Source organism: Osmerus mordax, chromosome 12 (assembly GCF_038355195.1).
Source record: "Osmerus mordax isolate fOsmMor3 chromosome 12, fOsmMor3.pri, whole genome shotgun sequence".
Taxonomy (NCBI): domain Eukaryota; kingdom Metazoa; phylum Chordata; class Actinopteri; order Osmeriformes; family Osmeridae; genus Osmerus; species Osmerus mordax.
Genome location: NC_090061.1, coordinates 4010838 through 4038456, shown reverse-complemented (window position 1 = coordinate 4038456; position 27619 = coordinate 4010838). Strand labels below are relative to the sequence as shown.

At 46.9% G+C, this 27619-nt stretch overlaps 5 protein-coding genes across 5 annotated transcripts; 4 read left to right on the top strand and 1 right to left on the bottom strand.

The window, feature by feature from the left end:
- Positions 1 to 5016: 5016 nt before the first annotated feature.
- Positions 5017 to 14699, top strand: LOC136954462 (alpha-1A adrenergic receptor-like). The gene is made up of 2 exons (XM_067248096.1): positions 5017 to 6013; positions 14128 to 14699. Exons 1-2 carry the CDS (start codon positions 5017 to 5019, stop codon positions 14697 to 14699), a joined length of 1569 nt encoding a protein of 522 aa, XP_067104197.1.
- A 1489-nt stretch (positions 14700 to 16188) lies between these two features.
- On the top strand, positions 16189 to 17394 carry LOC136954461 (5-hydroxytryptamine receptor 4-like). Its single transcript, XM_067248095.1, has 2 exons — positions 16189 to 16940; positions 17049 to 17394. Exons 1-2 carry the CDS (start codon positions 16189 to 16191, stop codon positions 17392 to 17394), a joined length of 1098 nt encoding a protein of 365 aa, XP_067104196.1.
- A 1449-nt stretch (positions 17395 to 18843) lies between these two features.
- On the top strand, positions 18844 to 20691 carry LOC136954742 (gastrotropin-like). The gene is made up of 4 exons (XM_067248392.1): positions 18844 to 18996; positions 19473 to 19633; positions 19957 to 20046; positions 20309 to 20691. The coding sequence occupies exons 1-4, from the start codon at positions 18930 to 18932 to the stop codon at positions 20366 to 20368; spliced, it is 378 nt and encodes a 125-aa protein (XP_067104493.1). The 5' UTR covers positions 18844 to 18929; the 3' UTR covers positions 20369 to 20691.
- A 525-nt stretch (positions 20692 to 21216) lies between these two features.
- LOC136954740 (gastrotropin-like) lies at positions 21217 to 22567 on the bottom strand. The gene is made up of 4 exons (XM_067248391.1): positions 22113 to 22567; positions 21769 to 21938; positions 21597 to 21686; positions 21217 to 21428 (listed from the first exon to the last, which is right to left on the bottom strand). The coding sequence occupies exons 1-4, from the start codon at positions 22177 to 22179 to the stop codon at positions 21366 to 21368; spliced, it is 390 nt and encodes a 129-aa protein (XP_067104492.1). The 5' UTR covers positions 22180 to 22567; the 3' UTR covers positions 21217 to 21365.
- Positions 22568 to 22622: 55 nt separating this feature from the next.
- LOC136954743 (gastrotropin-like) lies at positions 22623 to 24220 on the top strand. Its single transcript, XM_067248393.1, has 4 exons — positions 22623 to 22913; positions 23175 to 23332; positions 23588 to 23677; positions 23908 to 24220. The coding sequence occupies exons 1-4, from the start codon at positions 22850 to 22852 to the stop codon at positions 23965 to 23967; spliced, it is 372 nt and encodes a 123-aa protein (XP_067104494.1). The 5' UTR covers positions 22623 to 22849; the 3' UTR covers positions 23968 to 24220.
- Positions 24221 to 27619: the final 3399 nt, after the last annotated feature.

Sequence of the window (27619 nt, the reverse complement as noted above, 5' to 3'; positions counted from 1 at the left end):
GAGAGAGAGAGGGGGGGGGGGGGACCGAGAGAGAGAGACCGAGAGAGAGAGAGAGAGAGAGAGAGAGAGAGAGAGAGAGAGAGGGGGACCGAGAGAGAGAGACTGAGAGAGAGAGAGAGAGGGGGACCGAGAGAGAGAGAGAGAGAGAGAGAGAGAGAGAGAGAGAGAGACCGAGAGAGAGAGGGAGAGAGAGAGAGAGAGAGAGAGAGGCAGGGAAAGGCAGACGGAGAGTATTAACCTCTTATATAAGGTAGACACTGTATCACAGTGAGGTTGTTGGTCCTAGAAAGAGTCTCCTAAAAGACATCTGAAAACGGTTCCGAAACAGGAGAAGGTTGTTGATAGATTCATGCGCTGAATGAGATACGGTGAACAAGCTGTGCACTGGCCCCTACGCGCTCCTCTGGCTGATCCCGGCCTGGGTGAGGAGTGCTGGAGGCTGATTGGGGGTGCGTGCCATTAACGGAGGTCCGTGGAGAATCCTGACTGCTAAGAGAGTTTGAGTGATGAGCGGGAGGCTAGCACACACAAACACACACACTCATTTACAAATCATCACTCGCTCTCTCATTCACAAACACACACTGGTTCCTACTACTCCACACACCCAAACTCACTCGTTCTCTCTCTCTCTCACACACACACACACACATTCTCTGTACTCAATTGCGCACATATGGATCTCATTGATCTAGTGTTCAGTCATAAGCCTCCAGACCCAGACCAGCCTCTAAACCCAGAATAAAGGGGTTTCTGGACAAGGAAGTAAGAATAACAACAGCGAACGCAGGACAGAATGGTGCAGAGCAACATCGTCTATAAATGGTTCTGATTTTTTGGAGGATTGTGTTGTATAAAAAAGGATGTGAGTTATTCACATGTTGGAATATGGGGTTGTTGAGAGTTGCCGACACTCATCCTGATAAGGCATCACCGTGGATACAGCCCCCCAACCACACTTCCCAAGGTGTACTTAAGGCTTGGTGTGTGCTAACTCTGTCCACAGTGTCACACTCACGTTCTTTCAGGACAGGCAGAAATTGATTTCCTCTCCTCAGATTTGTGTGCCCATGTGATGTGTCCTAATCATGCTTGGCGGCCTGTTGTCAGGACACATGTCAGATTGATCTGAGCTCTCTGGATGTGGGCGTGTGTGTGTGTGTGTGGGGCTGGAACACACACACACACGCACCCAGAACAATGGACACATTTGGTCTTTTTATCAAATACAAGAGGGAAATTTGTGTGGAGACAGAGAGAAAACGAGAGAGAACATTTGGAATGAAGAGAGAGAGGGATGGTAGTATTCTCCTTGTGTTATGTTAATCTGATCCACCATCTACCAACTGTTCCTACCAACCATGGACCATATATGGGCACGTTTACAGATCAGCACAACATCTGCCGCCCAGTTCTGCATCAGACCGACCGGTTCTGGTTCTCTCTCGGTCCAGGTCGACGTGGGCCGGAGCCAGGCTGTGTGTGGTCCACGGAGAGGACAGCTCTCCGTCAGAGAGCAGTAAACACCAACACAGGATCGCTCTCCTGAGGATCAGGCCCATCAGGGTGAGTAAATACAAGCACCACAAGTGTTTCCAGGCCCAGGGGGTACCATGCATTCAAATACTGCCTCAGATACCTGGGGTAGGTTTGATTCGCCTCACGCAGAGCAAAAGATTGAGCAATCAAGCTGTGTAAACTGTGAAACCCAGGAAGATAAATCCAACATGGGTCTGTGCTGAAGAGAGCCAGCTGTGGATCGCCATGCAAAGCAGGTTTCGGAAAGAGCGAATCCCTCTTCATCCTCCTCATCCTCTTCCTGCTTGAAAACACCGCCCGGCTTGACTAATGGCTGCTTATCATATGCATGAAGGGAGCCTGAGAGCTGTACTCTGCTCCCTTCAACCTCTCCCGGTCAGCAGCTAATTAATGGAGAAAGGCTCTGTTGCAGAAGCCTGTCATGGTGTTCTCTCTCTGCACCCGGTTCCTGGGCCCTTTGTTTAATTCACACAAGCACACAGAGACACACAGAGAGAAGAGGCACTCAGCTCTTGTGGTGTTAACAGATTGGTTTCTCTGACAGCTAATTTCATGCTCTGTTCATGTGCTCGACGTTCTGTCTCAGGGTGGGGTCGTAGGTCGGCGCCACCTGTAGCTAGCGGTTACTATAGGGACAGGTTGGCCTGTGTGGAGAATACAGCAGCCGCCATATGACTCAATTATACTGTGTCATCACCGCGACGACGGGGATGTGAATGTGGGAATGAGAAACAGGTAGGGGAGGAAAATTCAAAGAGGGGTATATGACCTCATCACCCCCTCACCTCCTCACCTCGTCACCCCTCACCCTGGACCTCTGGGGTTATCAACAGGGAGAACATCCTGCTCCCTGGACGCAGGTCTCAAGCCTTAAAGCTCTCCATGTATGTAGAGGAATCCAAGTTCCTCGTTAAAATCTGCATTCCATTACCTCAGGCAGCTCTGAGCTCTGAGCTCTGTCAGGGCTGAGCAGCCCCTGTTCACCCAGCTCCTCCACACTTCGCTTCATTTAGGGGCTTTTTCTTAGCTCCGCATCCGAGAGCTCGGATCTGCTGTGCCGGGCTGTGGAGAGAGCCTGCGCCGGGCTGATAGTGTTGAGAACAGCTTGGCTGTAATTGTTTCCTTCAAAGGGATCTGTTCCGGGCCAAAATAACTATTTACTGTATATCCTTCATGCACTTCACTAGACAGGAACAACTTTTCATCAGTAGTGTGTTCTTTGTCTTCACCCTGGACAACCCCTAGGTAACCTAGGTAACACTTAACATCGAGCTACTCCACTCATGTACTCTCAAAGTCTGTAAACAATTATCCTTCACTGAACTGTAATGACTTTAAATATGAAATATAAATGTTAAATAAACTGACATTTATCATCTGATCATCTCTTGCATGGCCTTGAAGTAGACCCCACACTACAATACAAACTACCCAAAAGAAAAGTTTAAAAAGATTATAATAAGATGACAATGTATTCTCTCCTTGTAAAATGACGATGTGTTCCCCAAACCTGGTGGCTAGTTCACCATCTGATCGTGAGGATTCCACGGTTGTGGTGGCTATCTGGACCAATCACAAACCTTCTCCTCCAGGCGAAAGGTAAGAGACAGTCCTCCTAGTCTTCTAGCAGGACCTGGCACCAGGCTCTTGACAAACAGAGAGAAAAAAAACTAAACAATGTTATTTCAGTTCTGAAGGTTTTCCATCTAATGGGAAGCCCAGAAAATAATACTATAAAACCATGCACTAAAATCCTACTTAGGGTATGAGGAGATGGAACCTAGCTAGATTTATTTATGAAAACATTTCATATTACCCAGATCGTAGTGGTCCTTCATGCTGGATGGAGAGATTGAGAGGGTATCTCTGGAATGGAGAGTCTAAGCACCCAGTTGGACCATGACGGATCACATGGCAAACCTGAAACATTTATAGACAGAACAGTGATCCTACAAGATCTTATAACAGACACACTGAGACAAGATTAGTTTAGAGAACCTTGAATCAAAAATAAATAATTTCTCTTAGAGGAACTTGAATACGCCTCAGGCATTGGTGTATATGCTTAGTGGTATGTGATGTGTGTGCATAAGACACATAGACATTATTCTAGCCTGCAGTGAGATCGGGGCTCTCTAACCCCCTGGAATACCTACCTCAGGCATTTAGGGTTTACCAAAACACATTGAAAATAGTAGGATACTTATACGCATGTGTATCCACTCAGGCTGTTCTAAATCCCTTTCACATGCAACCTACAGTAGGCCTACAGGTTCAAACTGGGTTCAAATGTCTGGGAGTCAGGTGGCTGAGCGGTTAGGGAATCGGGCTAGTAATCAGAAAGTTGCCAGTTCGATTCCCGGCCGTGCAAAATGACGTTGTGTCCTTGGCCAGGGCACGTCACCCTACTTGCCTCGGGGGAATGTCCCTGTACTTACTCTAAGTCGCTCTGGATAAGAGCGTCTGCTAAATGTAAAATGTAGTATAATTGTGCAATTCGAGACTATTAGTGCACCTGATTCTTTTCTCTTGTCGAGAGAGAAAATAACAATATACTGTCGATTAAAACAAAGAACAAACATTTGGAATTACTACATATATTAAATCTCCATTTCCTTATACCCTGGCCTCTAAAGTCTCAAGCATTTCAGCCATTTCTCACGCTCTGACACAACACCTTGTGTTTCTCACGCATTTCAAACATTTCTGACGCTGAGAAGGGGTAACTAGTCCCGCTATATACAATCAATGGACGAGGAGCAGGCATGCGGAGTGAAGAGTGAAGAGGAGTGAATCAGAAAACATCACCAGCAGAGCCTATACCCATTTTAAACACGATGTAAAAAAAAAGTTTCCAAAAGACGCGCAACCTCTTAAAACGTCCCAGGATAACGCACCACCTTCAGTCTTCAGTGGCAGGGATCAGACTGTTGCGTGCGTAAGCGTAACGCACCCAAACAGTATAACCACACACGCGTTTTCTCCGACTGCAAAGATAATTGTAACTGCGGGTATTCTTCGGTGGTTACGTCATACACGTCATATAGCAGGTTTAGGTTACTGGTAAGTCTCACACACTCAAACGTCAGGCTGAACCAACGAGAAAGCTCGCCTCAATCTGTGCACGCAGGGGTTTGGGTACAGTGAAAGGATAAGGGGTCGTTGCTCCCTCTTCAGTATTCAACAGAGCACACTGTCCAGAGGGAGGGAGTGAGACTGTTGGAGGGCTAGCGAACTAAAGGGGCCAGAGCCGCATTAACTCGTTTCATGTTCCGTGTAATTTTTTATTAGGAGACAGAAAGGCACCCGTTTCACGAAATATGGAAACTGAAGATTTAATAACCGATGCGTATCAACATGTTGCCTGCTAATACTTAGTCCAGCAATACACATTTAGTTTGGCATGGTGTTGCTAATTTTCGCCTGTTGCAGCTGCAAGTGATTTGAAGCCTGCTATGGAGTACCTGTTTAGTCAAGATGAATCTGAGCACTGACGATGCGGCAAACTTTTGGAATAACAGTTCTTCGGAACTTATCGACGGAACTCTGCTGGGGACACCATTACCACCCCCAGTATCTAACTTCTCTACCAACTCAACGGGAAACCGAACCGTGGTCGATGAGGTGGATCTCACCCGTGCCATCCCTCTCGGGTTGGTCTTGGGAGCCTTCATCGTATTCGCCATCGTGGGCAACATCCTCGTCATCCTCTCGGTGGTGTGCAACCGGCACCTTAGGACACCGACGAATTACTTCATCATCAACCTAGCTATCGCTGACCTGCTTCTGGGCACCACAGTGCTGCCCGTGTCCGCCACCCTGGAGATCCTTAACTACTGGGTGTTCGGACGGATCTTCTGTGACATTTGGGCAGCTGTCGACGTGCTGTGTTGCACCGCGTCCATCATGAGCTTGTGCGTAATCTCCATAGACCGGTACATCGGGGTGAGCTACCCGCTGCAGTACCCAGGCATAGTGACGGAGAAGCGGGCTTTGCTTGCCATGTTCGGCGTCTGGGTCTTGTCCACCGTCATCTCCATCGGACCGTTGCTTGGGTGGAAGCAGCCGCCGTCGCCTGACGATACTGTGTGCCTCATCACCGAGGAACCGTTTTACGCGCTGTTCTCCTCGCTCGGCTCCTTCTACATCCCGCTAGTCGTTATATTGGCCATGTACTGTCGGGTGTACATCGTTGCCAAACGGACTACGAAGAACCTGGAGGCCGGCGTGATGCGCGAGAGAATGAACTCCGGCGAGCTCACCCTCAGGATCCACAAGGGCTCCCAGATGCACGAGGACAACGGCGGGAGCAGCGGAAGTGGCGCCGCGAAAGGCCGCGGGAACCAGACGCGTAGCTCTCTTACGGTGAAACTTCTAAAGTTCTCCCGGGAGAAGAAAGCGGCAAAAACGTTGGGAGTTGTGGTGGGCATGTTTACACTGTGCTGGCTTCCCTTCTTCCTCGCCTTGCCCATAGGTAGGTCCTTTTTACATGTTATCTAACTATATGCCACAGCGGTATGTGTCACAACTACCCCTCTGTAAAACCAGTAGTACATTTATCAGTATATTTTAGGCCAACTGAAAAATCATTCTGGGAATATGGCATACATTCTGAATTTATGACAACTGATGTCATACTTAATCGCATCAGTAAGCGTCTCCGCTGGTGGTTGGAAGGAGAGGACGTTTGTCATTATTACTGTATGAGGATGAAAGTGTTAGTGGCGCTTGGGGACCATCCATAAGCCTACTGCTGTATAAATCACATCTCTAACTGGCAGTGGTGGAGGCTGGAGGACAGAACTCTGGTCAGTAGTCATCTACTGGCTTGATTTATCACCCACGGTTCTGGGGACTCTTAATATGGTTTCACTGGCAGCCTTCACTGGTACAGCGGCTAGTAAGCATAGCTTTGACTTGATAAACGTAATGGTTACCTGGTATGTGTTTGTGTGTGTGTGTGTGTGTGTGTGTGTGTTGTGGCTACGTTACATCTGTTTCTAATCACCCCTGTTCTGGAATGAGTACATCCCACGAGTTCAGAAACAAACCTGGAGCCAGGTAGTGATGAGCTTAGTTCTAAAAGGAAAAGTTCCCCTCGCCAGATTACAGTTTTTTACATGGGCTATGACACTTTTGTCAACAATTTTCCTAAACTCTTGGCACAGTCAGCACAACATCCGTCTGTGTAGGCTATACAATTAACAAATTTTTTGTTGCTTTGACACAAAATGCATTCAGTAAACACAAATTTAAAATGCTTGAACTTCTTTTACACACAAGATCAACCAAGACCAAAACAATACATTTTTACTGCCCAATTTACCAATTATTTCACACTCTATGTCAGAACAGATAACATCATGTTCTAAACCTAACTTATTGGCTAAAGTCAAAGTGAACAGCTGTTCATATTGTGAATTGAAACACAAATATATCCCCTGTATTTTATTCTATTGCTACTGAGAAACAGCTGGTTGAAGTTATGCAAATAAATCACAGCTGATTCCCAACAAGGAAACACTCAGGTGTTGAGGTTCTTTCAATCGCATGACCATGTGGTATATAAAGAGGACCTCTTTGGACTGATCTTGTGTGGAAAAAGAACAATATAGAGCAACACAAAGAAAGTAAGAATAATGCTTGCAGGAGGGAGAGGAAGACAAGTACCAGGACAAGGGAGAGGAGTGGGACAAGGGAGAGGAGTTAGAATGCGTGGTGGCGCTCAGAGAAGGGCCAGAGCTAAGGTAACTGATGAAATACTGTTAATGGTAGCTATATTGCATATTTCTGTTATCTTGCAGTAATGTCCTTTTGCAATTGAAGCCTTTACTGCAGCAATTCTTTTTTCATAAACCGTACATTCTATAAAGCTACTCTGAAATGGATCATTAATTTTTTGTTCTGAATTTTGGCAGCAAAAGAAACAAAATGCTGCATTTACTAAACCCAACAAAACAAAAATGTAGAGGCTTAAAAAGAAACTGCAGTGCAAAACACAATCTATGATCCATATACTGTGAGACCTGACACAAAAGAATGCAGTTTCTGTAATTCCATCTGATGTTAGTGTTTTTATGATATTGTGCTATGATTGACTAAATGTTCCTGTTGAAAGAGAACATGTGTTAGTATTTTGGTGGTGTATTGTGTTTGTGTATGATTGTGTTATGAAAATTTGTGTTGGAGTTTAGTTTACAATGTGTGATTTTGAGCATGAAATTAACCGTTTAGCAAATTGTGTGTTGTAGGTGTGTTGGTGCGTTAAGAGTTTAGGAAAATTGTTAGAAGTATTGAAAATGGTCAAAGCGATTGTAAAAAAAAAGAAAAAGTAAGTCGCCTTCTAGCACAAACCGCGTGTCTGCGATTGTTATTGCATTTACATTTACATTTTGTCATTTAGCAGACGCTCTTATCCAGAGCGACTTACAGTAAGCACAGGGACATTCCCCCGAGGCAAGTAGGGTGAAGTACCTTTCCCAAGGACACAACGTCAGCTGGCATGACAGGGAATCGAACTGGCAACCTTCGGATTACTATCCCGATTCCCTCACCGCTCAGCCACCTGACTCCCTCCCTATTGCACCTCAGCGAAGCCACCCCAGAGCTGACGAGCCCAGGCTCACACCCAGAACACACCCGCCACATCTGTCCCCCTGTCCCCCCGCCTGGACACAGCCTGCTCTGACACTGTCACCATGCCGACGAGGTCACCGACAGAGACCTGGAGAACAGAACAGGGGATACTCCCACCTCTGGAGTTCTGCTGTGGTCTGGTTCTGATCAAGTCTCTCAGAACATTTACATTTATGCATTTAACAGCCGCTTTTATCCAAAGCGACTTCCAAGAGAGAGCTTTACAAAAGAGCATAGGTCCCTGATAAAAACAACGAGATAGCCCCAAACATTGCGAGCAGCCAAAACATGAAGCATACATTGTGGAAAACCAAATAAGTGCCAAAGGGAAAAACCATAAGAGCATGCAGTAAAACAAGTTACAATGACACACACACATTAAGTCATTTTACATTTACATTAAATTTAGTCATTTAGCAGACGCTCTAATCCAGAGCGATTTACAGTAAGTACAGGGACATTCCCCCGAGGCAAGTAGGGTGAAGTGCCTTGCCCAATGACACAACGTCATTTTTCACGGCCAGGAATCGAACCGGCAACCTTCTGATTACTAGCCCGATTCCCTAACCGCTCAGCCACCTGACTCCCAAGTCCAGCTCAGATGGAAGTGAGCAGCGTGTGGGCCGGCTGTTCAGTGATGATGACTGGATGTTCCTGAAAACGTCTGAAGACAGACTGGCTATGTGTTTTCAGACAGGGCAGACCTCCATCGTTAGGGGTTTGAGAGAGGAGTCGTGACTCATACTGTGGCTCTGTCTGTATTTCCCAGGGTCTGAACCAGTCTTAACTAGACTTAACCAGTCTTGACCAGTCTTAGCTGGAGAACATTTCCTGTGCTGATTGGATTCAAACGGATCCTACAGACTTAAGTAGAGGAGAGAGATTTAGAGTTAATAGTCTGTTTTACTGTAATCTACATATTTAGTTAATACCCTCACACACACACACACTTCCCTCTACTAGCTCTGGGTACAGACAGTAGCTAAGACTCAACCCAATCCTCCATCCTACTCTCACCCCCCACAGCTTCTAAAACGTGGCAGAGGAAATGAAACAATATAGTGTGGAGAACTGCCTGTTTAGTTGCCGAGGGTGACGGGTGTGCTTTGGTGAGGAGGAGGAGGAGGAAGGGGTGTTAAGATAACATCAATATTTATTTATATTTATTTCTAGATTTCTCCAGACCAGGGAGATGTGCCTCCCCCTCCACTCCCCCCAGAGAGGGCTAGACCTGGGCAGGGTTGCCCACACACAGCTCTCCTCCTTATCCAGTTTATTGATCTCAAAATATGGACGTAACAATGTTGCCTTAGGCTTCTTTGTATGGGATCTCATGTTCATCCATAGTACAGTATTTGACAGCCTATGGAAATATTTTTCTAGTCTACTTATGTTCATCCTCATTCAACCCTGCTTTTCTTAGTAATCGACTATCCTTAAAAAAGCCTGTGATTGTGTGTTTGTGGGTTTGAGTAAGATGTGTGGGAACGCGAAGATAGGCCCTGGCCTGCCGCCACGCCTCACCAAACACACACGTCCATCTACATACACACACATACATACACACACACATACATGCACACACACACACATGCATACACATGCACTCATACGTCTTCCATTTACACACGCACGCACCACAGATCCATGCACACACACACACACAAACTCATGGTAGGTTATTATTTTAGATACATAGCTTTCGTTCCTTAGCAGGACAAGGTCGCGATGTAAGGTCGTACAGCAGGAGATTCCTCAGCCCTGAGGAACACTTAATGAGATACCAGAGAGAACTGAACTCTGGGAAAGTTCTGGAGATCTGGACCATGGTTCGACAGCGTTCTATCAGGAAGAGGAGGACGGAGAAGGAAGCAGGGAGGAGGAAGAGGAGTGGTAGGAGGAAGAAGAAAAGGAATGAGTGAGGAGGAGGAAGGCGTAGAAGATGAGCGATGGGGTGGATGAGATGCAGAAGAAGAAGGAGTAGAAATGGAGAGGCGAGGGAGGAAGAAAAGAGATAGAGAATGTGGAGAAGGCTGGATCCTGTTTATATAAATCTAATCACCAGATGAGCCCAGGGTCTTGCTGGAGGCCTGTGTCATGTTTGTCAGAATAACACACTTGTATGTAACACCACAACAGTACACAACCATACCTACCTACTCTACCTACAGTACCCTGGATGTGTGTGAAGGTGGGTGTGGGTTTGTGTGTGTGTGTGAGAGAGAGAGACCTGTTCTTCTCAGTCACAGACATTAATGGCAGCTTCAGTTGTACTTTCTTGAACTTCTGTGTCAGTGATGCCTTCCCTCTCCGCTGAGATATATTCACACACACACACACACTTCTGAATCCTCCAGAGTTATCTCACAGGGAGGGGATCCACCGTGCAGGGATAATGATGTTTCTTCTCCTTTTTCAGTGTTGCCCCTGGTGCTGTGTGTGAGTGTGTATGTATTCATGTGTTTGTGTGTGTCAGTGATTCCATGTATATGTGTGTGTATCCATCTGTGTAACAGCGTGTGTGTTTCCTCAACACTTGAACACCCTGTGTCAGCTCTAATGTCCCGTGAAAGCTCCTCATTTATAGACTGAGCTGGCTGTGTGCCCAAACATGGCACACACTCACAACCGATGCTACCCTGTGTGTTTCTAGCTCTGTGGGCAAGTGTGTGTGTGGGTGTGTGTGTGTGTATACATGTGTGTGCAGTGCTAGTGTATTGAGGCCACTGGCCCTGCTTCTCTGAGGGTAATTGAAATGGTGTCTGGAAGGGAAGAGTAATGGGAGTGCTAAGTGTTGGAGCGAGGGATGGAAGGTAGAGCTGGGATGTGATCCGGGGGCAGGGGTGTGACGTGTAAAAGGACAGGAAAAACTTCATCCCATGTTTCTCCATGAAGGTATTACGCAACACTCTTTCATCTTAGAACATCCCGGTGCTTTAGATCACATCTGGATGTGTGTGTGTACACTTGGAAGAGAGTGTAAATTACGATTTATTCAGTTGTTTAAAACGGGTGAGAATAACAGGATACGTGGCTTCCTTAAGATGTCCCTGCATTGTGTGCGAGCGCGCGCGTGCAAGCGTGTGTGTTGGGCAACCGAATGATGTGCTGTGTGGTTTTCTTCTGGGTGCAAACACATTTTTCACAGAAGTGGGAATCAGAGAAGAAACAATAGTCAACCTCCCTCTCCTCCCTCTCCTCCATCTCCCTCTGCACCCCCCCCCCCCCCCCACATGCCTCTCCTCCCCCTGTTCTTTTGTCCTCCTGCCATCCTGCTATCCTCCCACTTCCTTGGCAAACAGCACAGTTTGGGCTGTTGACACAACATAAACATTGGGAGAGACACAAATGTACAAAGCAGCCCAAAATGCACTTAAACAAAGGAAGCTGTCTCTGAAGTTACAGACAAGTGTGTGCGTCTCTGTTCAAGGAAGAGTGTGTTTGTGTGTGTGTGTTTGTCTACGGAGAGGTTAGGGTGTGTGTGTGTTTGTCTACAGAGTAGTTAGGGTGTGTGTGTGTTAGTCTACACAGAAGTTTGTTTTTGTTGAGGCACTGTTGAAGGTTAATCACTAGTTCAGACTGGCTGACGGCTTCTATACATACACAAGTCCAGGACAAGCAAGACACCCCAACACCAACCTTAACAGCAGCCTGTAGTAGACATACCTGTACCAGCCAGGTCCACACATGCCCCTCTGCTAGTGCCGCCTTGCAAGGACATCAGGGGGCAGAGTTTGGGTCACGAAGAGGGATGGATTCCTGGACCCCTCAGCTGCTCCGAGCCCTCTGTCTGCATGCTGCCAGTGTTGTGGTGGGACTCTACGAAAGCACAAAGAGTTCCAGGAGAGCCTGTCCACGGTTCTTAACCAGTAGTTCACAAACATTTGTCAGCGACCCACCGTCCACCAACCCTAACCTCAACCGTATAGCTGTGTAGGAGTGTACACCCACGCAGACACCCCCACACACACGTACACGCATGCACAAACACAAGCTTTTATATTTATATATTTTGCTATATGAAAACAAGCACGCACACCCAGCCCAGTGGTCCATGACCCTGTCCCAGGAGGGCTCTGAGGTTAAAGGGGGGCACACAGCTGTGTTTGCCCTTGCCCAGCCCTGGCAGGCCCCGGCTGGGTAAGCTGCCAGTCACATACAGGCCCTCTGGAGGACGTTCAGCTTCCCAGCTCACACTGGTACTCTCCCAGCTCACTGGTACCCTGGCGGGCTGCCGTCCAGGTCCTGACCTGGGCCAGAGAGAGAGGGAGAGGGAGGGTAGGAAGGCAGGGATGGAGGGGGAGGGAGAGCAAGAGGGGAAAACAGAAACCCAGACCCTAGAGAAAGGGAGAGACAGCAAAATAAAGATTCAGGGGTTGTGTGTGTGTGCGCGCGTGCACGCCAGCCTCACTGTTGCAGACAGAGAACGTTCCTGGTGTATGTGTTTTGGCGTTGTGTGAAGATGGATGTGTCCGGTTCCTAGTCCTGGTATTTTCACATGCCACTTTCACCCCTGAACACTACCACCCCACGGTCAATAGGCTTACGCAACCCAGGAGTGAAGCCTCTGCTTCGAATGCAGAACAGCATTGAAGTGTAGGCCCCTCTCTCTCTGTCTGCATGTCTCTTTCTCCTCTCTCTCTCTCTCTACCTATACCAGCTTTATGTACAAGTAGCTGAATCAACCTGTCATGGACAGTGTCTTTGAGGAGGGTGAGTTATCCGTCTGTTGAGGCAGGCAGAAGCAGTAGCTCCACTTGACTGACTTATAACACGCGCTCACCACCTGACAGGAATGGGATTGGGATCCTTGGAGACCACACCCTCAACACACTCTCCTTTCTCTTTTTAACTCTCTTCTCTATTTCTCTCTATATCTGTGTTATTTATTTCTGTCCATTCTCTCCCCCCCACACACATAGTCAACACACACCAAATACAAATATGTAACCCGCCCCAGACACACACACACACACCAACTCCCCCGGACTCCCCCAGCCATCTCTGTCTCCCACACACACTTCCTGTGTTAATCCTTCGTTCATTCCTTAGATGCAGCTCCTCAGATTGGCTCTCCTATCATCATGCCTCCAGTCAGCCCCCCGGGAGGGGGGGGGGGGGGGGGACGAGAGATGGAGGGAAAGAGAGAGGGAGAGAGAGGCAAATGGAACAAAAGAGACTTAAAATGACACCTGTGACATAATCTAGATACCCATCCCTCTGCCACTTTCCATCTCTCTCTCTCTCCCCCCCTCTCTCCCCCTCTCTCCCCCTCTCTCGCCCCCTCTCCCTCCCCATGTACCCAGCCTCCTTGTCACTCAGCAGAGGTCTGCTAGGTTACAGATAAGGGGTCTCTCCAGGGGAAGATCCTCTTAAAGGGATGTTTGATCCTAGGACTTCAGAAGCATAACCTTTAATGAGGTTCTGTAACTTAAAGCCCTTAGCAGATCTGACCTCCCCCTTTAGACACTTGCTATGAGTGGGTTGATGGGTTTAAGGAATGCCAGGTCATCTGTTAATGTTGTTACGAGAACTGTCACAGCCACAAGCCCAACTGGGCTGCTGTCTTGTAACTGGGAAGAAATGGATAGCTCGTCTTTCCTAGATTTGTTTATCTGGTATTTCTACTGAGTTTGTTTTGTTGGAAATGTCCTCCAATTTGTTGTTTTATATATCTGAACATGTCAAAGCTGTCAGTGTGTTTTACGAGGCTCAATGGAGGAATAGTTACGTTGTGCTGCTACCTGCTGGACACAATGAGAACTTGCAGAGTTGAATAAGAACAATAAGGACTGTGTGATGTAAAGATGCACTGAAATTACACTCAAAACACTCGTGTTGAACATTATAACCAACAAAAACGACAAGGTTAAATGATGTATAAAATAACTCAAACATACTTACAAATAAATCACCAACCCTAACATGTTCATGGTCTTCTCGTGTCTCCAGGTTCCTTCAATGCAAGCTTACGACCACCAGAGACCCTGTTCAAGGTGATCTTCTGGTTGGGCTACTTCAACAGCTGCCTGAACCCCATCATCTACCCCTGCTACAGCCGCGAGTTCAAGCTGGCCTTCATTCGCATCCTACGCTGCCAGTGTCACCGCAGGAAACGCCCAGGCTGGCGGGCCTACCAGTACCGCTCGTCCCACCTGCAGTCCTCCGTACACTCCCGCAAGGGCTCAACCGAGCACACCTCCGGGTGTCTGAACGGGAGCCAGCGCACCCTGCCCTCCTCCCCCACTGCCTCCCCCAGCCCCAGCCCAGGGTACCTGGCCAAGGGGCTGGCCACCTGCCCCGAGGGGGAGGCGCTGTTCATCTGGAGGAGCACATCCTCCCCTCCCGCCTCCCCCTCTCCCACCCTCCTGCCAGGGGCTCCCACTGACCGCCAGCAGGGGACGTTGAGGGGGGAGGCGGGGGGGAGGAGGGCCAGGGAAGGAGGGTTCGCGTTCACCTTCGGACAGGCCGGGGGCAGGGAGGCGGGGGAGAGCGGGAGGGGCATTCCGGAGAACAAAGTGTGACTGAGCTTTGCCAAGTTTGGAGACGTTTGAGTCCTTGAGGGGATCGTCCTCATGGTGTTCCAAATGGACAAAAGATCTGAATCTCAAACGGAGATTTATGTTCCACAGTTAAGCCGTTCCTGACAGGGATTTGAATGGAAATGGAGAGACATGAGGAGACTCATGCTGGTCCCACCGCAGAGGAGAGGCAGAGACAACCCTGCCACAACATCAAACCTACTACATTTCCCAGAGGTCTTCAGGATGGAGTTAAGCCAGCAAATCAGCAGGGATTAACCACACATACTGAGTGAGTGGATTGGGTTTCAGTAAGAGACAGATGCATGTATATACCTAGACAGTACTGGTTCTGACAAGATGCCTGAGTACCACAGTTTAGGAGGAAGAGGAGGAGGTTAAATGAGTCAACTAAGGAGAGTGGTCGTGTAACACGTTTTGTGAAATGGGAGATGATATTGTGTTGTGTCACTGTCACTCTGTATGTTTATGCATAATATGTTTGGGTAAATAAAGTATAACCTGATTCCTATGGTGATTCCTTGGGTTTAGTGGCTACAGTAGCGTGTTGCGATCTGAAGGAGTCGTAATAACCCACAAATTACAAGAACACATACACTTAACACGGCACAACTATGACAACAAATGCGTTACATGCCTCAAGTGTGGCAACACTTGCGTAAGTCGGTTACCAGGCGATGGGCTCACAAGAGTGTCACTCTGAATCATCAAGCTCAACCTGTCAACAAGGCCATTAGACAACCCCGGCAGTGATAAGACATCTATGTTCCGTTCCTCCTGATCACCTGTTGTCAAGGCAGACAGCGGGCCCTGCTCCAGCGATCCAGATGAAGTGGACGTGAGGAGAGTGCTGAGAACAAACACCCCAGAGAGGCCTGGGGGGGAGGTGGGGAGGGAGGGAGGGCAGGGGAGGGAGGGGGTTAGGGTGGACAGGCTCAGCTTTACGACCCAGTGAGGCAGACTGGGTCGATGTGAGCTGAGCCTGCAGTGCTGCGTATCTGCTTCACACCAGCCAACCACAGGTTAATGGTTGACCTGGGAAGGTGTGACTGTCCATGGACACCCAGAGGTGGGGTGTGTGTGTGTTACAAGGTGTGGGCAGGCTCCTGTGAGGAGACAGATGGCTTATCGTGTCGTCACAGCACAGAGGCCGTGCTAGTCTCCTCTTTGTCTCCCAGACTTCTGCATGTTCTGTCACTGTGGAGAGAGACTCGTCTGCAGAGAGACAAGTACGCAAGGAGGGACATACACTTCTGAGCACACAGCCTGTTCTATAGATCTACAAGGACCACTGTGCAGTCAAGAAGAGAGAGTGAAGGAGTCAGCACAGTAGACAGAAAAGGATTCTGCTACACTTAACATTGCGATAAAAACCTCTGTAACCTATCTGAACTTCTCCTCGGTCGAGGATGTATTGACACAGCCTCCAGCCTGTCTTTATGGAAGTGAATGACCTGTGTTTCCTGTCACTATGTTGTGTCTCCCCGCCTACAACAACTCATCGGACAACCACAGCCTTCCTCTCGACAGCAGCTCCACGTCCCTGTTCCACAGCACCTCAGCAAGGGTCTGCGTCACCTTCCTCCTCCTCCCCATCCCCATCTTCGCCGTCCTCGGCAACCTCCTCGTCGCCGTTTCCGTGGCGTGCTTCCGGAAGCTCAGGACTCCCACCAACGCCTTCGTGGTCTCCCTGGCCATGGCGGACTTCCTGGTCGCCGTGCTGGTGATGCCGTTCAGCCTGGCGCGCTCCGTGGACCACTGGCGTTTCGGCAGGACGTTCTGCACCGCCCACTTCCTGTTGGACGTGACGCTGTGCACGTCGTCCATCTTCAACCTGAGCTGCGTGGCGTTGGATCGTTACCTGGCGGTCTGCGACCCGCTGCACTACCCCGCCCGCATGGCGCGCCGACGGGTGATCCTGCTGCTGCTCCTCTGCTGGATTCTTCCACTCCTCATCTCCTCGCTCTGCGTCTTCCTGGGCATGTACTCCGGACCTGCAGGCGCAGGCTGGTACTGCGGTCACCAGGAACACATGCACCGGCAGTCCTGCCTGGCCGCCTTCTACACCCCGTACGCCGTCGCCTCCTCTACCCTTTCCTTCTTCATCCCCGTGGGATTCATGATCTTCGCATACGGGAGGATCTTCCTGGCTGCCAACCGCCAGGCAAGGTGGATCCACGCCATGGAGCACCAGGCTGGGCAGCTCCACGACTCAAGACCCAGGCTTCACCAAAGGCCTTCAAGTGGGAACCAAGAAAGGCTCTCCGTGCCAGGCCATCAATCTGGGCACTTTCAGGACTCAATCCCCAGGCTTCATCTGGGCCTTTCCAGGCAAGGCCATCAGAACTCCATGAGGAAAGAAAGGAAGGCAGCCCGGATGCTGGGTCTGATCATGGGGGTCTTCCTGCTCTGCTGGTTCCCTTTCTTCACGGTCAACATGGTCCACCCTCTGTGGGGCTACACCGTCAGCCCCGTCCTCCTGGAGGCCTTCCTGTGGCTGGGGTATGCCAACTCCTCCCTCAACCCCTTCCTCTACGCCTCCTTCAACAGACACTTCCGATGCGCCTTCACCTCCATCTTGGGAAGTGCCATGCTGGGAAGGAAGTTGGGGGCGTGTCTGGAATACTTGCGCAAAGGCAGGGAAGCTCAGGCAACCGTTGCCCCGGCAACTATCTGAACTGACTCAACCAACTTTGTTTACTTTGTATCCATTTGAATAAATACTATTTTAATAAAACTTACTTGAATTGATATAAGGTAAGAAATAAAAAAGCACAAGAATTATGCAAGAATGCTGAGTCATTGAGTCTGGGGGAGGAGGAGGAGGTGAGGATAGGGGGAGGAGGGGAGGAGAGGGAGAGAGGATGGATGGTGGGGAGAAGAGAGAAGGAGGGGAGGGTGAGGAGAGAAGGGGAGCTGACAACTCCTGGGAACTGTTTTCAGATCCATCACCTGAGCATCGTAGACGTGGTGTTTGAGCTGGCTCGCTGGGCATGATCCCTGCAAAGAAAATATCTCCACAGCTATTTTTAGATCCGGCCCATTCCAAAGAAAGAATTTCAAAGCAATACATTTAGTTTATCTGCTGTAATTCAACAAGAAACATATCATTCTTATCCCTGGGGCGTTTCAGGCGAAAACTAAGAGGATTTTGATTTCCCTGACTGTCAAGTTCCATGTATCTGAACCTCATAAATAACTGTCTCATCTACAGTGGTGAGCCTCAGCACTGGAGATGAGACAGGTTCGGAAATGTGTGTCAGTTGCCAAGAGTTTAACCCTTTGTTTTTCTTCGGGTCATTCTGACCCATCAGTCATTGTGACCCACCGTCGTATTACGACAACTTTACCGCATACAAAAACAAAGTGAAGCATTTTCTTTTAACCGTTGGGCTGTCTCAGACCCCCCACATTGCGAAGGTCAAAAGAAAATTATTTTTATTTGTATTGGGTAAAATTGTCTAAACACAAAGATGGTTCGTTGTGAACCTTTGGGTCATGTGACCCGAAGGCAACACAAGGGTTAAAGTTTACTGTGTAACATCCTATACAATATGGTATCTGGTGTTTGTAATCATTTGCAACAACTTTGAGCTAAAACCGTTTTATGGAAGGAGGGGGGGTGTATTATATTCTAATACACGATCTGCATTGAATTATCAATCAAGTTTATGTCTGGTTTCGTAAATCAAACAGAGGATCGACCTGCCCCAACGTGTAACCACCTGTGTGGTGTTCAAATCCAGTGGCATCAACCCGCGTAGTCACCGTTTCTTAAAACAACAGTACCTGAGGGTGAACTGAAGGAATGAAGCCACAGTTGACGCCTTTGCTGTGTGGCCAACCTAAACACTCAACAATGCTGCTCTGTCAGGAAAGTAACGCTGATTGCTGGGGCAGAACCAGACCTGAAGATGCATACTTGTAGCCCTCCGTCACAGGACATCAGAAGACACTTCCTTCTGGGGCCTCGGGGTGTGTGTGCATGCGTGTGTTAAAGTGCCTCAGATGTGTGTGTGTGTGTGCGCGTGTGTGGGTAACGTGAGTCGGTATCTGAGTCAGAATCCATGAGAACAGAGGTGTGTGCGCGTGCGATTGAGTGTGTGTGATTGTGTGTGCGATTGTGTGTGGGTGTGTGTGTGTGACGTCACCACACCTCTTCTCTCTCTCTCCCACACTCCTCTCTCAGTACCGTCTTCCTTCAACCACACCATGGCCTTCTCTGGGACTTACGAGCTGGAAAGCCAGCAGAACTACGAGGAGTTCCTGGCAGCCATTGGTAGGTCTACATCTTACCTTCAATCAGAATCAGAATCAGAATTCGGTTTATTCGCCATGTATGTTATACAAACACAGAATTTACTGTGGCAGGGAGGTGCAAAACACTAAACATATACAGATCTTAAATTAAGTAAAAGTACAAAAGTTTAACTATTTCTAAGAACTAAACAATCTAAGAATACAACAATTTAAATATAAAATATATATAAAAATAAGAATAGAATGAGCAGCGTGAATGGTCAACATAGTGCAATCGGATACTGAGATAAAGTGGCTTATGCATACTGAATTGCCATTAGATGGACTAATAATAGTTAAACCCGGCTAGATGAACAATATTTTCGACTGAACATAAACTGTGTATAGCAGAGAACTTATTACCTAAATGCCTGCCTTCTTCATTTTTTAAACGTTGTAATCTTAACCCAACCTTGTGTAGCCTAGCCTAGCTTAATTTTGATTGCTTACTCGCAGGGTTGCTAAATGCTAAAACGGACTACAAGGTTGTGAGTGAGGTGAGTCAGGAGGGTCAGAAGTTCACCTGGACCCAGAAGATCCCTAACTGGACCTGGACCAATATTTTCACCATCGGACAAGAGAGTGAACTGGACACTATGCTAGGAACCAAGTTTATGGTAAGACAGCATTTAAAAATATATATATTTTACAGTACCAGTCAAAAGTTTAGACACATTTTCCCATGAATGTGTCCAAACTTTTGACTGGTACCGTATGTCATAGAGAAATATTGTCTACAAATGTTTTACTTGTTGTAATTGTTTTATAAAGATCAGAGGTTATAATCCATATGTGATCAGAAATATCAGGCGAACTGTATGCAACCTGCAGCCCATAAGCAGTCTGCAGCTGAATCCTCACTTCCTCACAGGCAGAACACCAATCTAAACTGTAGGATGCTGACAAATAGAACTAACCGCTCTCTGTTTGTCCCTCCTAGGCCACCCCCACCATGGATGGGGGCAAACTTACTATCTTGTTTCCAGACTATGTGTTCACAGCTGAGATGGATGGAGAAAAGCTAGTCATGGTGAGAGATTTGTGAATCTGGCGTGAATATAGACAATCAGTTGTACATTCTACTGTCACTTATGTACTTTCTCCTCTGACCTGAGACAAGATTAAGATCAAATCGCAGTATATGCTGTTAAACGTAACTATATTATACCATATACATACATACAACATCATAGCGCCTCTTTAACTCGCGGTCACACACTGACAACATTTGAACAGGAATCTCTCAAACTATGTCTATCTTTCTCCTACTCTCCCTTTCTCCCCGAATGCAGCATTGTGTAACACAAGGAGAGAAGAGCGTGACGTTCTCCAGGATCAACAGGAGGATATAAATGTTACGACTCCCTCCCAGCCGTTTGACAGTAGCGACTAACGGCAAACCTGCCCGAGCAGATCCCTGAACTCCAGAACTCAGGCGAAACTCTTCTGTTCTCACATACACTCGACTTGAATTTGCTTAAGCGAAATTGATCAAATAATATACATTTCCTGTAATTATTGCGTGATTCCCAGGTCTAGAACTTACGGCGAAGTTAGAAACGTGACTTTTAATATCCAGAACAGGTTGTTAACTCTTAGCTATTGCTCTCTTAAGCCTACACAATATTGTACGCTTCTCGCTCTTTTTCTTCGACCAATAAAAAGTCGCCATGTAGCGATCTCTCCCGTTTCCAGATTTTTGTTAGAAACTGAACAATAATGTGCATTACATTATCCATAGGGAACAAATGACTGATCAATTATTCATCTGTTAAGATTAATGACTACCAAGCAAACCGACAGACAATTGACTAGGCCCACATTTTAATGTAGCTACAAATGGCTAATTAGCCAGCCTAGCTAATGTAGCTAGCTACTGCTCAAATCCCTTACTAGGTAGCTAGCTACTTTTACTGTGTGAGTTAGATCAACCTTACCTTCGTAATTGTCAATGTAGCTCGAAGCGTACAATTTTAACAACTTGTTCTCTCTTCCTTGAAGGGCAGCAACATAGAATCCTATCGTCAATTATCATTTTGGGAAGATCACCAAACTCGCTATTTTATGTGAGATCATTTACGTAACTGCTAGCTGCTTTACACTGTTCATGAAAAGTATCTTAACACAAACATGATGTCAGGGATCTCAAAGTCACAAAATATCAATGGTTGTTTGCAAATCATTTCAGGAAGACAGCACATATATACCAGGAAAACTTTATTTCTCTTGCTTTTACTAGACAGCTTGGTTACTGAGGAACACAGAGGGACATGTTCACACTGCCCCTAGTGGCAGGATGAAGATATAGCATGTCAACCCAATGCAGAAGGGCCTGGCTGCCCTTAAGACTCAGATCCTCTTGCTGTAGTAGTAACAGATAGAACTTCCTTTCTTGGTGAAGATTGTATTGGTCTGGGAGGGGAGCAGAAAGTTGAGACGGCCAGAGTGAAACATTGAAATTTCAGTAATTTGCCATTTAGCGTTACATCTCTCCTGTTTGAGTATCTCTCCTCTCAATCTTTAAGTCTCTCACTACTCTTGCTCTCTACTTTTGTGAATGTCTCTCTGTCTCTCTCTCACCTCGATCAGCTCGTCACCATTCACTTCAGCGGTGTAAAGATAGAGAGGATACTGGATCTTCAGCTTCCCTTCTTCGATGGTGGGGGTGGTCTGATAAACACAAACACAGTAGTAGAAAACATAACTTCCTGTCCACAAAGTAATTATTTGTTACAAATGAATAATTAATTACCATGAACTTGACACCGTTGACAGACGTCAGCTCACAGTGCTCCCCGACAGTGAAGGTGTTTGTCCAGCTGCGGTTCTTGAACTGTTTGGTCAAGGTGAAGTCATCATTCTGGTTGATCTCGGTCACCCACATGTCGTCAATACCCTTCTTGATGAGGTCATTATTGAGTCCTACGAAAGGGATCACAGGACAGATACTAGGACCAGGTGAAACATAGGTGTGACTTCAGCACAGGACTGTGTTTGTGTGTGATATTTCTTTTTGTCTTTGTTTCAGTAACAAAAAAAGTAAATCTGAGACACAAGAATATCAAGAACAAAACTATACATCAGTAAATATCTTACCATGCAGTTGCATATACTCATCAAAGTTCTCCTTTCTCACCATCTGGTATTTCCCGGTGAAGGACATGGCTGATTAGAGGAGCTTTGTCGGAGGACAAGATGAGGAGCTCAATGTGTCTCAGCAGACTGGTGCAGAACTGTGGTTGTCTGCATGTTTTATACCTCCTGACTTCTCTAGTAGAAGCACCCAGCCCCAACCAGCTCCTACCCTCCCCTCCTCAAACACACAAATGCTTAAACAAAAATCCAGGCCAGGAGCAATAACAACTGGTATTAATCTGTCCTGCCATGCTGGTTTTAAATAGACCCAGGTGAATATTCAAAATTAAAACGGGAATTTTCCTCACAATCAAAATAGACAGACTGTCTCAGATGAGTAGCAGTTGAAACACCCAGGTACCATTCCCTGTGGGAAACAGGAACATAACTGATCACATTTGAACTGTTTTTGCATTTTCAAACGTACCTCCCCCCCCCCACAGTTAGAGTCCTGTAGCCTGGGTATAGAGAGAGTGGGGCGGGCCAGGTAGGGGAGAGGAGACATACCGACACATAGGTCAAGATGCCACCCTCAATTTACACAGGGATTTGAATCCCAAAGAGAAGCAAATGTCTCCTACCACACCACCCTAGGCTGCCCCCCCTTGATGTCGATTTTCAGTATTTAAGAGAGAGCATCCGCACTCCTCTGAACTGCATCTCCTCTCAGCTTGAACCTCACCAGCTCCTGCTCTACAATGTTCAAGGGAACGTATGAAGTGGAGTCGGTGGAGAAGAGGGATGAGTTCTACGAGGCCTTAGGTGGGTAATCAGCTGTCACCTGCATACGTCTTTATTTACCAGATACTGATACAAAGGACCTTTATTCCACCTGGACATTGTCGAGGAATAGTTTTGTAATGTTGGAGAACATTTCTGGTTTGCCATGCAGATAATGGGAATCATTTAAAACAGGAAAGAGAGTATTATATGTTTTTAAATCGTATATAAATACTTCTCCCAAGTCCAGTCAGTTTGAGTGTTTCCTCCAGGTTTCATAATGAACATGCTGTTTTCTTGCAGGCACAGGTAAACCCGAGACCATGCAAAAGGTGACGGAGCTGTCTCAAACTGGAATGGAAATCACCTGGACTCATCCCCAAGGTCCAATAAACTGGACAAACAAGATCACAATTGGCAAGGAGTGCGAGCTCACCACCAGAAGAGGGTTAATTTTCAAGGTAAGAAAGTTTAAGACGTGTCTGTATACTGTCCTCGTGGTCATTTCCTTCTGACCTAAAAACACACTGCATGACACCGCTATCGTAATAGAATTTTCGGAATATGTGCCGACTGAATACAATTTAACGTAACGTAGTGCCAAGACCTTCGAAGGTCGGTGCACCGTATGTACTGAAATTCACGATCAGCACTTTCAACACTTGAATCATTGAGGAAAGAGTAAATAATCTGTCTCTTATTGTTTCTTAACTCAGGCTATTCCCGCCTACATGATGGGGACTCTTATCGTCCAGTGTCCAGCCTTCCTCTTTACAGCACAGATAGTTGAAGGAAAGCTAATTGAGGTGAGCATGAGATATGTAGTTATCAGTGTTCAGTGTAAATATTCAATTTACACTTTCCTTTTAACAGTCATAAAAACTATTGTTAGATAATTACAGATTTGTTTCCACTGTTACATTTCATCTCAATTTGGTTTGACATTGACAACATGTCTCGTTATGATCGAACACCATATTGGCATTTTCTTGTTTTTTAATACTCCATCCTAACTGACCATCTCTCCCAACTGTAGACATACACTGTACCTGGGGAGAAAGGAGTGACCATGAAGAAAGTCAGCATTCAAATCTAAAGCCGTTGGTCTACATTCTCACCACTAGGGGGCGGGTGTCTGATGTCTCAATGCTTGATATGTGATTAAAACAGCGACATCTAGCGCATGTTCGGGTGGTAGGCTAGACGCTTAGAGAATTAACTGTCCCGTAGCCAAATATTTTTGTGCTTCTTAACGGAAAACTGGAAATATAATCATCCTTGTTGTCAGCAATCACAGCATACATTTTCTTTACTGCTTTACTACAATAAAACCGCTCTGAATAAAAAATAAAACCAAACAATTGCGTCGTCCATTGTTGTTAGTAAAGTTTGTACTTTCTCTAGAGAACTAAGCAGCCGACGGGGCTAGAAGCCAAAGACTCAGGGATCAGCCCAGTAAGTTCCTCAGCACGTGCATACAGACAACACCACCCCAACACAATAACAGGGAGACCATGAATACCCTTCCTCTCCACCCCCCAGACAAATTCAAACGAGTTAGCTAAGCCCCCTCTCTGCCTGCAAACACAAGCTGGGGAGAGAATGATCTATTATCAAGACACTGACCCATCGCCCTTCTCCTATCTCCATCCATCCCTCTCCTCACACAGATGGTCAGTGTGACTGATAGAATATAATCCTCTTCACTCACTGACTTCAATCACTTCTAAGTTCTCACGGTGGTGTTGATTCCAGGGCCTCTGACCTCTGTAACAGTTAGATATGCCATAACAACTGCTGCCTACAGTACAAAGACTAGCACATTATTTTATATATGTTAATCTAAACATGCTGGGAGGGAAACAGTTGAACTAAAACGCTTGAAAAAAGAAAAAAAAACATGCCACAACTCATTTGTTTCCAATCCTACACAGTGGTTTTGTCTTCAATTCGCACAAGGCTGGTCCTCAGAGCACATGGAAATGCAGGGATGGTCTTGGCCAGGGCCCTGTTCAACACCACAGTGACCCCCTCACTATGAGCCACACTAAAGAGAGGCTGGATTGTCCAGAGCACAGTGGAACACCAGGGCCCCCTCAGAGACCCACTCAGAGACATGCAGTGTGTTGGGAGGGGGGGGGGGGGGGGTGCAGGCGACAACTTACAAGCATAATGTCATGTCAAATAAGAGCTGACATGGTGACACTGTTTGTGTGAGAGAGAACAAGTTAAAGAGAATGTTTGTATTAATACTGAGTGAGGGGGGTGAATAGGCCTCTATGTGACAGGCCGCCGTGCTACATTTCATGAGGAAAGGAGGAAGAAGATAGAGGACGAGCATTGTAGTGTGTAATCCGTAACCTACGGCAACAGTCAGCCAAACTGGACCTGTTCAAATACTCCTACAAAACTAATATCTGAGAAATCTCTGAGGTAACATGTCTGGAAAAGTACCGGAGTGAACATGAATATTCATTACGGTTTTAATGAAATAAAGATTCCCTAAATTAAAGAATGTAGGGAGTCAGTTGGCTGAGCGGTGAGGGAGTCGGGCTAGTAATCCGAAGGTTGCCAGTTCGATTCCCAGTTCGATTCATGCCAACTGACGTTGTGTCCTTGGGCAAGGCACTTCACTTGCCTCGGGGGAATGTCCCTGTACTTACTGTAAGTCGCTCTGGATAAGAGCGTCTGCTAAATGACTAAATGTAGTCCGTTCTTGTCAGAGGGTTCTCAGTGGCAGGTGATGCTACAAGCACTATGTTGCTAATCATTTCATATCAGCTGGACAGGAAGGAAGGAATGCTTTCACACATCATTGGATACAGCAGACCGAACGCCTGAACAAAGAACCTTCACTGTCTCCGGCCCTCGGGCAGAGGCTGGGGGGCAGAGGCTGGGGGGCAGAGGCTGGGGGGCAGAGGCTGGGGGGCAGAGGCTGGTACTCCTACATGATGGCCCTTCAGGAGAATCATAGTCAACAAAGTAACAAGATGACTACTTAACCACTGTCTGTATGAATGTCAGGTCTGTCTGTTTTCCTTCCAAGCTGTGGTTGGGCACACCACACATGCTACACACACACACGAAAAACATTCAGGCTGCTCTTTTGTATTTGTTCATTTATTCCCATGGCACATTTTGATAAAATAAACAATTTTATCGTTCAGTGGCATATCAACCAAACCTAGCAAAAAAAACGAAAAAAAAAACACAATATTACAAAAATAGAGGTGATGGGTTTGTGGCATCATTTCATGTGGACGACAGTCCTAGTCTGGTGTGACTGCATCATCATCATCATCTTCTTTCTGCCTGTAGAACAATGCCGTGGTACATTACAGAAGGAATTGTTTCTTTTAGTTTTTTGTTTGGCTGCAATATGCAACATATTCCCTGTGGTCATCCTCCTCCACCCTGCACCGCCACAGGGCACATCATCAAGTCACACCATCAACAATAACTTATCAGAAGATGTCCCGGGGTGAAGTCACCAGACCTTGATGGCTGATGGGAGATTTATCCATCAACGAAACCAAAACAGTCTCACCGTTATCATTATTGCACCTTGAGACCTCAGTGAGCTGCTTGTGTGTGTGTATGTGTGTGTGTGTGTGTACAGTTGAGGGGAGAGCAGACTGACGTGGATATTTGTTTTCACACCCTTAGCATCAAACGTTCTAAAACAGAATATGCAAAAATACAATAAAAAAAATTAACTAAACTAAAAAGTTACAAATTATAATAATAAACATCCATAATGAGGAATGCCGAATTAACAAAACAAACGGAGGCTGTACAAAGTCACCACAGTTGAGGAAGGCGTGGCGTCTTACAGGTGGTGTCACAGTAGCATACAGGACAGAGCCCTGAATAGTGCTGGCCACAGACCTGGGTCCAAATCCTATTTGGAATCATCTTAGCCATTTATCCGTGATCGGATACTCTAGTCTAGCACAGATGCGGTTTCTTTTCTTCCCCCCAGCTGTGCGATGGCCCAGGCCACCTATCCAGCCCCTTGGCACTCTAGGCTGACTAAAGCAACACTGTGCTGAGAGGACAGTGTTGTCAACTCAGAGACTGAACAGAGGTCCAGACATCTCTGTGGTGAATACTGACTTCAACTCATTGGTCAGTCAGGAATTGGACATTTGGTAGCTCCAGACAACATAAATAATCCTGAGACAAAACTAACAGTGTTCTATTACAGAGGCAGTGTTTTAGTAAAAGGGGAAGTGTTGTACTAAAGGGTTAGTGTTGTACTAAAAGGATAATGTTATCCTAAAGGGATAGTGTTATAAAGGGTTATCGCTGGTTCAACCAAAATTCATAGCTCAACAATAGCAGCAAACTGCTGTTAACTCATAGCCTTCCAATGTCTCAGTTAAAGCTTAGAGGCAAGGGCACCCAGGCTCCATGCTCCCTGAAGACTGAGATAACAAGACCACCACTTCCTGTACGCCCATCGCAGCCAATCAAACCATCAGACCCCCTCACGCTGGAATGCTACTTGGCTAGAATCCCCACCCCTCCCGTCCAATCAAGACTGGCCGTCAAGGGAGGGGGGGGGTGTGACTTTGAAGTCGTCACCATGGTAACCGGCGTGACCCTGGAACCGTGGATCTGGCAGTATTTATAGCCTGGACAGGAAGTAGAAGATTGAGAATCGCAGCGCGGCGAATCTGGGAAGCAATTACCGATGAGGGCCTGCAGATGAGGGCCTGCAGATGAGGGCCTGCAGATGAGGGCCT

Coding starts and splice junctions, on each gene's coding strand:
- LOC136954743 (XM_067248393.1), top strand. CDS start 22,850: ATGTTCAAGGGAACGTATGAAGTGGAGTCGGTGGAGAAGAGGGATGAG. Junction 22,914..23,174: donor TGAGTTCTACGAGGCCTTAG/GTGGGTAATCAG, acceptor GTTTTCTTGCAG/GCACAGGTAAACCCGAGACC. Junction 23,333..23,587: donor GAAGAGGGTTAATTTTCAAG/GTAAGAAAGTTT, acceptor TTCTTAACTCAG/GCTATTCCCGCCTACATGAT.
- LOC136954461 (XM_067248095.1), top strand. CDS start 16,189: ATGTTGTGTCTCCCCGCCTACAACAACTCATCGGACAACCACAGCCTT. Junction 16,941..17,048: donor CTCCACGACTCAAGACCCAG/GCTTCACCAAAG, acceptor GGGCCTTTCCAG/GCAAGGCCATCAGAACTCCA.
- LOC136954740 (XM_067248391.1), bottom strand. CDS start 22,179: ATGTCCTTCACCGGGAAATACCAGATGGTGAGAAAGGAGAACTTTGAT. Junction 21,939..22,112: donor TGAGTATATGCAACTGCATG/GTAAGATATTTA, acceptor TCCCTTTCGTAG/GACTCAATAATGACCTCATC. Junction 21,687..21,768: donor TCAACGGTGTCAAGTTCATG/GTAATTAATTAT, acceptor TGTGTTTATCAG/ACCACCCCCACCATCGAAGA.
- LOC136954462 (XM_067248096.1), top strand. CDS start 5,017: ATGAATCTGAGCACTGACGATGCGGCAAACTTTTGGAATAACAGTTCT. Junction 6,014..14,127: donor CTTCCTCGCCTTGCCCATAG/GTAGGTCCTTTT, acceptor TCGTGTCTCCAG/GTTCCTTCAATGCAAGCTTA.
- LOC136954742 (XM_067248392.1), top strand. CDS start 18,930: ATGGCCTTCTCTGGGACTTACGAGCTGGAAAGCCAGCAGAACTACGAG. Junction 18,997..19,472: donor GGAGTTCCTGGCAGCCATTG/GTAGGTCTACAT, acceptor GCTTACTCGCAG/GGTTGCTAAATGCTAAAACG. Junction 20,047..20,308: donor ATGGAGAAAAGCTAGTCATG/GTGAGAGATTTG, acceptor CCCCGAATGCAG/CATTGTGTAACACAAGGAGA.